Raw genomic sequence first — 15,433 nt, forward strand, 5'->3', positions numbered from 1 at the left:
TTTGGTGAGAATGACTGTTCCCAGTTAAGGTCATGGGATATGGTAACACCTAGATAATCATGTTGGTTGACTCTGCCAAGAACGTCTCCAAAGATGGTATACTGGTAGTTGCTTGGCTTCCTCTTGCGGGTGATGCTCAGGATGACATATTTCTTGATGTTAAATTCCATGAGCCATGTACTCGACCATTCTGCAAGAGCCTGATGTAACAGTAACCCAGGAAGAATGTTGGCCGTTGACAGAGACAGCTTGGGAGCGGTTTGCAAGAAAAGTGTTGATCCAAAAGCAGAGTAGACCCTCTGATGCCATAATGGGGCTTAGCGGACAAATGTTGGTGGGAAACATTGTCAAACGACATCAGTCTCCCCCGGTGTTGAAGGGTGGAGGCCCAATCATTTACAGATGTGATGAGTTGGGTGACTGTTGAGAGTCGTTCCCTAAATCCATTTTGAGAATCTAGCAAAATTTCATAGTGACTAAGGTGCTTTGCCATATGACTCAAGACGATGTGTTCAAGGACCTTACAACACAAGCAGGTAAGCGAAATAGGCCTGTAATTCGCTGGGTCTGACTTGGTGCCCTTCATAAAGATTGGTGTTATGACCGCTTTCCTCCATTCATCTGGAACTTGGCCAGTGTTGCACACCGACATCGCCTGGCTAATAATTACTTTCTCTGCAGAGATACTAAAATCAATACCCGGGATCGATACACGTGAATGTCCTATGCACGTGTTTGATATGAGACGAAAATCTTTGGATACCGGGGTAGAAAATGATGAATATCTCCCGTAAATGATTTCGTATAAAGAAACCAGATGTGGTTCCTTGCACTTGAATATTTATTTTGAACAGATATGATAGTCGTTACCTTGCGTCTTGAGAAAGAACTGTATGTCTTGAGTCAAAAACTGACAATAATTCTGATTTATATGTGCCGAATTATATAGCGCAGTAAATAGGTCAATTGTGTTGGTAGTCTATAAGAATATGACCTATGGCGTACCATGGTCACTCACACGCTAGTCACCGGGCTAATCGGGCTATTGTCAGTAGCCTTAGTCAGATGTCCTTCGCCCATTATGCGACTCAAAACTATTAAACAGGTCGATACAAAATGGCCATGCGTGGCGGTGTATTCAACCTACAATGGAAATTTCTGCAACTAGAAAGAGTTACCGGTCATGATGAATCCCTGCAAGATTCTTGAAGGAGTGCAGTGCAGAACTTGCAAAACCACTCAGCCTGCTGTTTGAGCTTTGCTTCTTCAAGGGAGTTTCCTCAAGCCAATAAAAGACTGCATCTGTCATCCCTATTCACAAGATGAATTTGAAATCTACTCCATTATGTACATCCCCATCTCTCTGTTCTGCATCATCAGCAAGGTCAAGGAGGCTGTGGCACAGAACCAACATCAGAAGTACCTCCTTGGAAACCAACTGATATCAGACAGACAGTTTGGATTTAGGCCAAACAACAGCATAGCTGGCATCCATACCATTCTGACTCAAGAGTGTCCAACTCCCTGGACAGAGGCACCAAAGTGTGTCTGATTGCCCTGGATATCAAAGGAGCGTTTGACAAGGTCTGGCATACAATGGAATGGCCTTTGCATAAAACTCATGGCAAAAGCAGTATCCAGCAAACTGCTCAACTTGATTAGTAACTATCTGACAGATCATTCTATCAAAGATGCCTTGTATTGCCATTCAACAAATACTTCAATCAATACATCTGTTCCCCATATTGAGCCCACTTTTGTTATCTGTCTAAATTAATGACCTGTGTAATGAGTGTGAAAACCAATTCTACCTTAACGTAGATGATCCCACCTTGTTTTTTGAGATTACATAGACACCACTGAATTCGTTAAGTACTGCTACCCTGAACAGAGACCTGGAGAAAATGAGGATCTAGGCAGACAGATGGAAGGTGACCTTCAAGCCAAAGATAATATCAAGATGAATCCAACCAAGCTAGATCTCCTGTTTGATATCAACAAAACTGGCTTAGAAGGATGAGCTGGAGATCCTGGGAGTCACAGTAAGTGACTGTCACAGCAAGCTGACTTGGACAAAGCACATTTCTAAATTCTCATCCAGAGCAGGACAGAAGTTGGGCGCCCCCAAGAGAATTGCAAATAAACTTGATGTCAGAGGCAGAGCAACCGTTTACAAGGCGCAAGTTCGCAGTGTGATGGAATATGCCTCACTGTCTTGGATGAGTGCCAGCCCCACCACTAAGTGATTTAGCATCATTGTTATTTTTGATGGTTCTATATAACACACAATCATCCGCAAATAACCTGACGGAGGACGTAATGTTCTCCGGCAGGTCATTTATATAGACTAAAAATAGCAGCGGGCTGAGCACTGTACCCTGGGGTACCCCAGACTGGACTTTCGCCCACTGGGAGTGCTCGCCCGCTACTACAACACATTGTAAATATAAGCGTTGTGACAAAAAAGCAGAAATCCACTTGTACACTGATCCAGTAATACCATAATGTTGAAGTTAAAGCATGAGTCTATGGTGAGGGACGGTGTCAAACGCCTTTGAGAAGTCAAGGACTAAAAGATCAGATTGAAGGCGTTTGTCAAATGATGTAAAAAGGTCATGCATGGTCTGAATAAGCTGAGACTCACACGAGTGACCCCATCTAAACCCGTGTTGGTATTGGGTGAGTATGTTGTTTGAGTCAAGATGTTTCATGATTTCTGAATGTAAGACATGTTCTAAAAGTTTGCAGCACACACATGTTAAGGAGACCGGTCTGTAGTTTTCAGCACATGTTCGATCACCTTTTTTGTATGGGAGATATGTTGGCTTTGCGCCAATCTTCTGGCAAAGAGCCAGTATCCAAAGATGCCTGAAAGATTTTTGTAAGTACGGGTGCCAGTTCATGAGAAGCCTCCTTCAGAATACAGGGGGATATTTCATCAACCCCAGCGCCTTTGTTTGGCTTTAATCCCTTAAGTAACTTCTCAATCCCTGGTGTATGTATGACTATGTTCTGAATGGGGGTGTAGTACACTGTGGTAAATTTGGAAAGTGTTGCAAGTTCTCCTGTATGAATACTGATGAAAACTGGTCGTTTTTAGGATCTCAGCCTTGAGAATATTTTCGGATACCAACACTGCCCGATGAGCCCTTTTTCATTTTTTTGACAAAGGACCAGAATTGCTTTTTACCCTTTAGGCAGAATTCCCTGATGTATTTTCTGTAGGAAAATCTGGTGAATTTATGTGTCTCTTTCCTCAAGTTACTAAAATTTGCCCAATCCTGTTCACTACCAGTTTTCTTGGCCTTATTGTAGGCTCTCTGTTTTTTACGATGGAGTCTTTTTACCTTACCATTGATCCATGGGGTACTATTGCACTTGCAAATTGTTTTACAAGGTATAAATATATCCATAACCTCTTTCAGATTACACTTGAAGCACATCCACATGTCTTCAATAGTGTCAGAACTTGCTGACTCTTCACGGAACTCATCGCTGAATTTACTCAATTCAGCTCTCAAACCAGGCATATCAGCCTTACTGTAAAGGTACACTTTATGAGGTTTTTGCTTGATGATTTTTGGGAAGGTGTTTATGGTGATCACTGGTATTCCGTCATGGTCGCTCATGCCTGGAATCACACAAGATTTCTCCACAAGGGTGGGATTGTTTGTGAGAAATAAGTCAAGTACCGGTATGTTGTTTTTCCGTGTTGGTTCTTTGACAAGTTGTTCTAAGTTAAAGTCATTTGTCAAATCAATTAATTGCTGACAACACGCTCTAACTGGCAAACCTTGACAGATTGTTTGTGTCTCCCACAGTATGTCACCTAAGTTGAAATCACCACCTATCCAGATGTTTTCCTTCTCTTTGTTTTTAATCTTGCAGATAGAGTCATGCAACTCTTGTACATTGTAAGTATTGGTGATCTTTCTTATTAGGGGGTCTGTAGAAAGCCCCTATGGTCAGTGATTTGCATCCAACAAGTTTGATATGGACCCACACAATTTCACAATTTGTGTCGAGGTCGACCCTATGGATACCAATAAAATCATCTTTAAGGGCAATCAACACTCCCCCATATGAGTCCTCCTTATCTTTTCTGACCACTGAGAAACCATCAGGGAAAACTGTTCATTCCTTATTGATGGATTGATCCAGATTTCTGTACCAATGATAATATCGGGTTTGTGTGTGTCGATACAAACGGCTAGATCAGCAACTTTCTTCTTTAAACTGCCAAAGTTGATAACCATGACCTTCAACTGTCTAGTATGTTTGACATTGTTTTGCTTTTTGTCAGGTAATTTGTTTTCATTCCTGGTTGGCTTGGGAGACTTTCTTGATCAATGTTTCAAGACTAGCATATGAGTTGGAAAGGTCCAAGGACCATTGAGAAAACATGGAGGTGCTGAAGTTTGGAATCCCACAATTACTACATATCCATGATATGTTGGACCCTCCTAGGCCTTGATAGATGATGGAATTCATGTTCATGCAGCTAGCATGATACCACCCGTCACATTCATCACATTGCACGGCACGTTGATTCCATGTGCACGGATCCTTGCAAATGATACAGGGGAATCTGGAACAACTGGATTGGTCTGCTAAGGGTCCAGGGTTTAATTCGCAATCTCCAGATTGCATCAAGAGCAACAATGTCAAGTAAACCATGGCGTGCTTACTAGGGTGTTCAATACGCACTCTGCGTTGTTTTGAGAGCACAAAGCTTATGGGCAGGCACCTGTATAGCCTCATAAGAGACGTGCATGTATGGTTTGAGGCAAATTTTGGCCGTACTGCGTATCAAATAGTGGAAAATGTAAGTTAGCTCATACGAGTCCATGTAAATAGTGGTTTGATATATAGCCAAAGTTTGTTTACTCCTGTATGCAACTATCATGATATGAGTTGGAGATAATTTGGGCAGGTGAGACAAAATAAGTGCACTACGCTGTCTATATGAATTGAACTCCTCATATGAACCATTAGTGGTGAAAATAACTTCATTACACCCTGGAAAGAGATCATGATTTAAACCCACAGCGGTGTAATTTGGATCATATACATGTGTTTCCACACAAAGAGCCCCAGAAATACTGACAACTGCAGTCACCATCCTGTCACATATGAGAATCTCCAGTTTGGGGTTACATATCATTAAATCATGATGCAAGTCAACATCTGAGAAATAGTCAGATGTTTTGCTTGGCAAGTAGTAAATGATGTTGATTGACTCATACGAGTCCATGTGGTTTGGTGATGCGTGTTTTGACAAATTTTTCATACACCTGTATGCGTCTAACATAATAAAAATTGGTGATACTTCAGCCGCACAGGGAGACAAACCGGTCATACCGCATTGCACAGGTATGTTGGACTCATCATATGAACCAATGGAAGCTACATAAACATTATTACACCCTGGTATGCGAACACGATCATAACTACCAGTGGTATAATTTGGATCATATGCATGTATTTCTACACTGAGAGTACAACAAACACGAACAACCGCAGTCACCGGAACGTCATGCCTGAAAAACTCTGGTTAGCTCCAGGCAAGGGCTAACATCTGGAAATGTGAACAAATCAGCTATTTGGTGTGACAAATAGCAAGTGATATTTATTGACTCATACGAGTCCATGTGGTTTAATGATGCGTGTTTTGACAAATTTTTTATACACCTGTATGCGTCTATCATAATAAAAATTGGTGATACTTCAGCCGCACAGGGAGACAAACTGGTCATACCGCATTGCACAGATATGTTGGACTCATCATATGAACCAATGGAAGCTACATAAACATTATTATACCCTGGTGAGCGAACACGATCATAACTACCAGTGGCATAATTTGGATCACATGCATGTATTTCTACACAGAGAGTACAATAAACACTAACAACCGCAGTCACCGGAATGTCGTGCCTAGATATCAAGATAACTCACTGTTTGCTCCAGGCAAGGGCTAGTAACATCTGGAAATGTGATCAAATCAGCTATTTGGTGTGACAAATAGCAAGTGACATTTGGCTCATACGAGTCCATATAAGATTTAACATATCAAGAAAAGATTTGCACCTGTATGAGTCTATCACAGTATAATTTGGGGATAACTCAAATACGTAGAATGCCAAGACAGGTCTGAAGTATTGTCCAGGCATCTTGTACTTTTCATATGAACCAATGGAGATTGCAAGGAAATACTAATACTCTGGGTCAAGATCACTAGCATAACCACCAGAGGTATAATTTGGTTCATAAGCGTGCATTTCCACACAAAGAGCACAAATTGCGTCGACAGCTGCAGACACTTTATCAGTATGCCCTGGATCAGTACATGGTGTACTCATCCTGGGCACTTGACTTGAGCCAATATCTGAGGATAGATCAGACATTGTGCATTGCAAGTAATAATTTGGCTCATACGAGTCCATATGGTTTGATGTGGTAAATGTTGACATATTTTTTATACACTTGTATGCATCTAACTTGATAGAATTTGGAGATGGTTTGGGCAAGTAGCTAGGCAGACAGAACGGCCCCATCACCCCGATAACGCACACTGTACCCTTCAAATGAACCTGGGGCGCGAAAAAAGCATCATAATATGCCCTGGTACGGAGCTCACAAGACCTCCAGTGACATAATTAGGTTCATAATCAAGTGCACGATTTATCATGCCTGAAGTACACTCCGTGCTGCCGGATGCTGGTACCGCTTAGCCCTACCTGTACAAAGCAATATTTATACAAACACATCTCGGGCTCTGAGATTTTATAAGGACTCCCATCATGACAAATATAAGATAGATTAAACCTGTATGCGTTAACATGTATAAGGAAACAAGCATTTCTGGTAATCAGTGATGATATCGCTATTTCCACAAACATCGTCGTCATGGTCGTTGGTGAAGAATAATGTTCCAACATGGGCGATGATTAAGACACATAATATAACACTCACAGTATCTTGGAGGGACATCTTGGGTCATATACTTAGCAACAGGGGACGCCACCCGGCATAAAAACCAATGCGAAGCTACACTGGGCCGACCTACTGCAGTCTTAGCACTCCATGGATGCCGCACTGGGCTGGTCAGTTGTTAGAAATCCAACTGTAGTTCATGCACCTCAGTTCACGCGTGACACAAAATTGCCGACCGTGTGTGTACTGGTATATGTCCAAAAAGCACCAGAATTAAGGTAAAAACTCCCAAGTTCTAAGCCAAAAAGACACAAAAAGACTCGATCCCTAGATGATCCAGAGTCTATAAACTATCAGAGTATGTGGTCAAGTTTTACTATATAAGTGCGTTGTTCACTTCATATATGTCCTCGGACCTATTTGGGACTGCAATAATGCCCTGTAGTTTTGTTTTTTTTACTTCTGTTACCAAAAGTAAAAGCAAAACCGGGTGGTTGCATGCAAAAGCTAGCGAGAATGGTGGTTTGAGAACCTCCTTGGTTTAGTAAAATTTATGAAGCTTAAGTGAAAGTAAATAAGCTTAAGTAAATAAATATATGACCTAAGATTATACAGGGGTCATAATATCAAAATTGCTTGAATTTCATCATCATATTTGTATAGCAAATTATCTAATCGTAGATCCAAGGATCACAAAAAGTGATCAGCGACCAACCGGTAAAGTGTGCTGAGACTTGCATGTGGATCAATGCGTAGCACACTAAAAAAAATGCAAAAAATATTATGTGTTGCTACTTTCAGGTTTTCAGCTCGTTACACTTGAATTGCAACGTACCAAACCTGTGATAATGGCAGTACCGCACACCAATATTGCCTGGCTATAATAATTACTTGGTACAGCAGAGATACTAAAATCAATACCCGGGATCGATACACCTGAATGTGCTATGCACGATTTGATATTTAGACGAAAATCTTTGGATAATGGGGTAGAAAATAATGAATATCTCCTGTAAACGATTTCGTCTAAAACCAGATTTGGTACATTGCACTAGTTTAATATATATGTTCAACGGATATGATAGTCGTTAGCTTGCGTCTTGAGAAAGAAGCGTTCGTATTGAACTCAAAAACTTGACAAAAATTCTGATTTTATATGTGCCGAACTATAGTGCAGTGTAGGCCAATCGTGGAGGTAGTCTAAAAGCAGATGAACTATGGCGTATACCATGTTCACTCACACACAGCGAGGTCAGTCACCGGGCTATTGTCAGTAGCCTTAGATGTCCTTCGGCCCATTATGAATCTCAAAACTATTAAACAGGTCGGAACCAAATGGCCATGCGTGGCGGTGGATTCAACCTACCATGGCGATTTCTGCCATGAAGATATCGGGGCGATGACACTGTGTACCGATACATCATACTACTACTAATAATGCCAGATATGTGTGTGGGGGTGTGTGTGTGTATCAATTACTGCATAGTGGCAGCTGTTGGCAGCAGACCAAAGCTTCCAAGTATACCAGCAGGGCCAAGAAATAATCAAGTTTGGACCTGTTCACTGAGATGACCATCTATAAATAGCTCTGATAACATTGAATACATTGAATACTTGGCTTGCAGTATTACAAGCAAGTGCAACAAGTGGCTAAAGTAAAAGTGGCTAGAGAGTTAATTATTTAACTTTGTTTGCGTTTGCTAGGTCATCCAAGGTCAGGTCAAATTGGAAGTTGCTCCGATCAGCCTGTATATAACTCGGGTACAACGATCCCTAGCATTTGGGGAGTATGAAACCGCAAAGGTCATCTGAGGTCAAAGGTCAGGTCAAATTTAAAGTTGCTCCGATTGGGTTGTAACTTGGGTGAAATGATCCCTGCACTTGGGGTGTATGAAACTGCAAAGTTCATCTGGAGTCAACGGTCAGGTCAAATTCAAAGTTGCTCGATCGGGCTGTAACTCAGGGAAAATGATCCCCGACACTTTGGGAGTAAAAAACTGCAAAGGTCATCCAAGGTCAAAGGGCAGGTCAAATTTAAAGTTGGTCTAATCGGGCTGTAACTTGCAGAAAATGATCCCTGACACATGGGGAGTATGAAACCGTAAAGGTCATCTGAGGTCAAAGGTCAGATCAAATGTAAAGTTGCTCCAATTGAGCTGTAACTTGGGAAAATTGATTCCTCACACTTTAGGAATATGAAACCACAAAGGTCATCTGAGGTCAAAGGTCTGGTCAAATTTTAAGTTGTTCCGATCAATCGGGCTGTAACTTGGGGGAATGTAGTTTAAAATCAGACAGACTTCTCTAATCGAACTGAATCTTATTGCACCATATACTAATGAACTGCGCAAAGAGTGCCAACTCCATTGAAGTTAAAGCTGTTATAAATAGCTATTAATCAACTTCAAGTTGAAGTTGCAGCAGCAACAACAACAAATGCTGTCGTTCTCTATTACAATAATAATGAACATGGTATATGTTGCATGAGAATATCCATTGTTTCATTCAAGTTAAGCAGATATCCTGGCCCTAGTATATCATAATATTACAGCTGTGGCTTACGATTTGGTGGCCCCAAAATATGATTATATAAGTATGGTGATGATGGCATTATTATATTTTCATGGTTTCTATATATAAAATGACATGTAGATTATACAATGTGTGCCATCTGGAATTGTATGCATTTTATAGGTTATTTCTATTACTCACAAAACATTTCCAACAATCAAGGGCGTAAATCGGGTGGGGGACAGGGGGACACGTCCCCCTCACTTTTTAAAGTGGGGGGGACACAATATCAAATGTCCCCCCCCACTTTTTGGTCCCCACCCTAAAAAAAAGGAAAAGAGAAAAGAGAAAGGGAGAAAAAGAGAAGAGAAAAGGGAGGAAAAAGATTAAATTGCATGTAATTGAGTATACCCATCACTGCCCATGCCTACAAAAACCGCACAGTCGGCTATATATAGGCCTGTGGTTATTTTAGGCGTTGCGTGAAGGTGGGTCCACGGCCCATAAGCGTGTGAAAATTCCTGCGGGCCCGCCTGTCACATTTTAACCAAAAAATGATTTCAACATCAATCCATGCATGCTTTAGTAATTGTGAATCTCAAATCTCAAGTAAAATTTTGACAAAATAACTTCAATTGGACCTTCATTTTGTAAAATTTTACAACATCTCAAGGGGAACATCCCCCTCAGACACCCCCTACCCCTTGTGTGTAGGCCCTATAGGCCTATAAATAAGTGGTCGCTTTCACTTCTACACCCGCAGGCGCGGATTCAGGGGCAGGTCTTATAGGCCTAACATATCAGAGGACCTGTGTAACATTTTGCTAATTGAGTTCGGACCCTTTTTTCTGTTTATGCAATGATTTAAATAGTGTAAATATGATATGATGCACCAAATGGCTTCAACTTCTCAGGGTGGAACATCCCCCCTCAGACACCCCTGCGTATACAGGGCCGGATTTACCTTTTGGGGGGCCCTGGGCCAGGCCAAAATTTGGAGGCCCCAAACACACCGTGAGGAAAGCATGTGGCCAAGTTTTTAGATTTTACTAAGACATTTGTGCGCAAAGCGTGCGAAAAAAATTTAATATAAGGCTATTTTAACCCAAATTGAAGCTGAATTTTGCGATTTTTGGAGGCTATTTTGGCCCAAAACACAGTGTTTTTCAGCTAAAATGGAAGATGCACACTGCACAGGCGTGACAGGGCAATTTTGGGGGCCCCAAAAATTTGGAGGCCCTGGGCCCAGGCCCATCTGGCCCTATGGTAAATCCGGCCCTGCCTGCGTATAGTGGGTAAACAAGTAGCCATTTTCGGTTCTGCTTTCCACATTTGCCAATTTATGTAATTTAATAGGCCTACAATAATAGGGAAAACTTTTCCACAAAAGGCTTCATGGACCGTCATTTTACAAGTTTTTGGCTTTTTTAAACTAAAATTTTACACACTAATAGTGCCAAAATGGGCCACCAAATCGCTTCAATTAGGTATTCATTTTGCAAAAGTTTCTTACTTCTGAGGGGTACATCCCCTCAGACACCCCCTGTGTAGTGGCTAAACAAGTAGCCATTTTCACTTCTGCTTTCCACATTAGCCAATTTATGTCATTTATAGGCCTAGGGAAAACTTTTCCATGAAAAGCTTTGTGGACTGTCATTTCACAAATTTTTGGCTTTTTTAAAGTAAAATTTTACACACTAATAGTGCCAAAATGGGCCACTAAATCGCTTCAATTAGGTATTCATTTTGCAAAAGGTTCTTATTTCTGAGGGGGGCACATCCCCCTCAGACCCCCCTCGTCGGCATAAGCTGAACGCGATGGCCGCTTATGCCCATTTTTACTGTATTTATTGATTTCCCCACTGTCAGTGTGTCCCCCACTTTCAAAAATGGATTTACGCCCCTGCCAACAATACGTTATTATTTGGAAGAGTTGAAAAAGCATGTGTCCTTGCAAATTAAGTGGTTTTATTATAATAATATTTTGGAATGAAACACAAGGTTGATGTAGCCAATATCCCTCCCTACATTTATTTTGAATTTCAGTCCAAAATATCATATAATAAAAAGTACTTAATGCCAAACATTTCAAACTGATAGTTTTGCTTTTTTCAGTTATGCTACAATCAGTTAGTATGTACACTAAAGTTCATTTTGTTGAAAATCTTTATTTAAAAAACATTTTAGCCACCAAATGTAAGTTCATAGCTCAAACTATATCATAGCATATGAGTATCTTGGTTGAGTGGATATATTTCAGTTTAAAAGGGGGGTGAATTAAATTAACCCCACCAATATTCTGTGATATAGATCCATGCAAGCCAAGAACTTCACAGTTTATAGTTTACTATCATCCTGTTTATTACAGAGGATGTAAAACATAATATAGCTAGTTCTTCTCTTTTTGTCACATGCTAGTCTTCTGGCAGATCTGTAGCAGAGCTCTTTGCTTTCTTATGTCTCTTGGTGATATCTTTAAACACTAACCAGAGTGCATATATGATTTCATTTTGAAAATTCCATATTTGCACTGGCAATGTTTCAATTGAGAGAGTAAATGTACATTTATCATGTTTATATTGATTCATACGATGTATATAATTTTGATTTTACTCACTGGACACCATATTTTAGGCTCCATAACAGTGTGTTGTGTGGGGCATGTAGTTGATTGGCTGTATATATTTAACATGTGCTGATTTAATAATGTATGCCACTTTAAATTCACGCCTACCCATCCCGATGAATTTTAACACCTTATAATGTCATTATATTGCTTGCATTACCCACATTTTCATCTTGTGTTAGTCTTAAACTTAGTTTGGCATGGTTTGTAATACTCCAAATATTCTATAACTGTCAAAATCATTTATATTATTCAAATTCATAATATGTGACCCGGCAGCACAAATGAGCCGTAAATTCCCTAAATTGTATTCTGAGTTACGGTGTAAAATGTGTACGAAGGTTCATATTCATCGGTAACTTAAGCTGGCCCGACATCCGTCTCATTTCGATAGTCAAAAACTAATCAACAATCCTATTGTTGAAGTGGATAATAAGCTTCTACCTTAGATGGCTATAGAACTTTTAATGGCTCTGGTCTTTGTTTGCTTATATTGCTAAATCCTGTTCAAGTGGTGGGTTACCAGGCATTGTATTTTGTACAGGTATGCATAACCAACAATTAACAATGAGAGAACTTTCTTAAACCTCGTTGACTTGGGGATGATTTGAAATGACCGCCAATTATGACTGTTTGATATTTATTGCCAACAATGTGGAAAAAGAGACACATGTAAAAAGCGTAAAAGCTATAATTTTGTTGAAGGAGCAAAGTTTAACAAACCATAACCCGCTTCTGGATATCGTTTGAAGTCAAATGATATACCATTTTTAAGTTTATGATGTTTATTTTTAAACACGAAATAAAACAAAATTGACCGGGGAGGAATTTACGGCTCATTCGCCGTGGACGGTCACATATTTACACTATGCGATTTAACATGATCAAATTCATGAAATTAAAGTTTGCAGATTGTTATTGACAGTTTACATATATTATTGATTTTTAAAATTTGGTAAAATGAAATACAAAGTTGCAATATTATACCTAACTTGTGTGCAAAGAAATTAGTGATTGGAATTCTGAAAAGTGTCATTTAAAGGCCTATTCAGAGATTTGCTTATTGTGGAGGATCATCAAAAATCATCAAAATTCTGATTTAGGCACCTTTGTTAGTGTCATAGATGTGCTGACATAGCCTGCTAATGGTTAAGTTGAGAGCCATATGTATCAAAGACAAAACGAAGACTTTTTACATTTTAATGTGCAATTTCTCTAAAATTATTAGTTTCATGGGGTTTCAACTTTGTCAAAACTGCTGTTTTTGCCTATTTTTGCCAAATTGTTCATTTCAAAATTACCGGACTATAAATAATGAATTATGCTTCACCTTTGGGCAATTTATACACAGTTTTATTTTTTTACACTTTCGCCGGGATCACTGTAATTTGTTTCAACCACATAAAAATGGTCTCCAAAAATTTTGGGGAAAAGTGATCAGTGCTGGTTCTGAATGATTCATTTGACATGTGTGTGTTGATGTAAGCTTTTGAAGTTAACATTTCAGGTCGAGCAGGTGGAGATGCGCTAATTCACCCTAGTATTACAATCTGCACATTCCGATCACACAAGTTTTCTCTGCTTACCTGCTTTAGTTTGAACTAACAATTAAGTACAATCGGAATGTGGACAGGTGATCAAATAGCGCATCTGCTTGACCTGAAATCTAAATTTCAAAACTTACAACCAGGTGAGTGCAATATGTTATAAGGCCAAAAAAAAAAAGGTTTGTCTCAAAGCTCACGAGAAATTTAAAACAAATACGAAATGCGATTTTTTTTTTTTTTTTTTAATTCCCGACTTTTTTTCATGGTATTTTGGAAAAAAGTCAGATTTTCGCCGATTTTTTCTGGAAAAAACTAAAAATAAATTTCCGCATTTGTTTTTTGTCAAAGCGTGGGATTTTACAAACGCGCGCGCAAGCTTTGAGACGGAACCTTTTTTTTTTTTGGCCTAACATATGATATGATAACTAAGTCTCAACATCTGACTGGTTTACTCATGAAGAGTCATGATGCTTGTGCATAGTTTGCATCTGATATTTAGAAAAGCATGTGGCATTTGGGTTATCAATATTTCTGCTTGGTGTTGGGGTATATAATTTAAATGAAAATACAGTCAAACTTTTGTATATGCAGCCATATGGAACACACATTGATCCCAACATTAGCAAGATGTGAAACTATCTAAAAAAGTTAATTATGTGTAATACTGACATAATTATTGTCTACATAAAGTGATGCATTTGGCAAAACAAAAGATCACTCAAAACTGAAAATAGTGTTATGCAACATATTTGACATTTAAATGGTTTGCAGTAGCAAATTTAAATTGCCAAACCATTTTTTTTTCAGTGATGATCACACATCTGGATAAGAGAGAGATCTGTATAAAAGAGGTCTATACTGTTCACTTCTTTGCAAAATGAATCAGGCATGCAGTGCTAACACATTTCTGTATTTTTGTTTTTATTTCAGATTTGCTGACACTCAAGACCAAGCATCATAATGTGCACAAGCCAAACAATTTGCACTGGATGCAATATTAAGAAAGGATTATATAATATAATTCGGCATTATTATATTTTAATGAGACAACTGCAAGTTTTATAGTAACTTGCTTTTATCTTTGCAACACAAGACTTAATGGCAATTCAAACCAACGGGGACATGACCCAATACATGAAAAATGCCAAGGACTTTGAAACTACACATGCTACAGTCACAAATTTGGTATACTCATACAGACAAAAGTCATCATACAGATAAACTGATGCATGTTTACCATGATCTTTCTTCAAAAAGCTATTTGTACCATTCTGTTGTTTAAAATCATTTTATCATTCTATGATGTTTTTCATGACACTACTTTATACCGTAGCATGAGTTACCATGGTTTTTGCAAGTCATTTTAATTAAATCTATGAGAAGCATTACTTTGTTGTTATGATCCAATGAATTACTTTTCTTGTGCAAATCATGTTAAATTTGCTGTGTTTGGCAGTAGAGCTGATCATTCCAGACTGTGGAATCAAAATACAAAGGAAGTTGAATACTATTATTGGTTATTATCTCAAAATCCATTTCCCCACATCCGACTCATTTTGCTCGATCACATCACATATCTTCAAACTAAAATTTCCAACCTCCGACTGTTTCTTGGTCATATCTGCAAACTAGAATTCTGAACTCGATCAAGTAAATCGGTCGGAAGTCGGAATAACATTCTATAACAATAGTTGATAGAAACACATGATTTTCAGTGAAATCATGGTAAGATTCATTAGAAATATGGAATTTGATTTGAGTTAACAGACTGATTTTGCTTGATCACATCACAACATGATTTGCATGATTGTTG

General features: G+C 39.1%; 1 protein-coding gene across 1 annotated transcript in view; it reads left to right on the forward strand.

Moving 5' to 3' along the window:
• The window catches only part of LOC140166176 (uncharacterized), a 36,505-nt gene extending 21,410 nt beyond the window's left edge, over window positions 1–15,095 (forward strand). Inside the window, exon 5 of the mRNA XM_072189579.1 lies at window positions 14,551–15,095. Within this exon, the coding sequence (XP_072045680.1) occupies window positions 14,551–14,559 (9 nt within the window). The 3' untranslated portion in view covers window positions 14,560–15,095. The remainder of the gene's footprint in view (window positions 1–14,550) is intronic.
• Window positions 15,096–15,433: the final 338 nt, after the last annotated feature.

The sequence above is a fragment of the Amphiura filiformis genome, chromosome 1 (assembly GCF_039555335.1).
Source record: "Amphiura filiformis chromosome 1, Afil_fr2py, whole genome shotgun sequence".
Classification (NCBI taxonomy): domain Eukaryota; kingdom Metazoa; phylum Echinodermata; class Ophiuroidea; order Amphilepidida; family Amphiuridae; genus Amphiura; species Amphiura filiformis.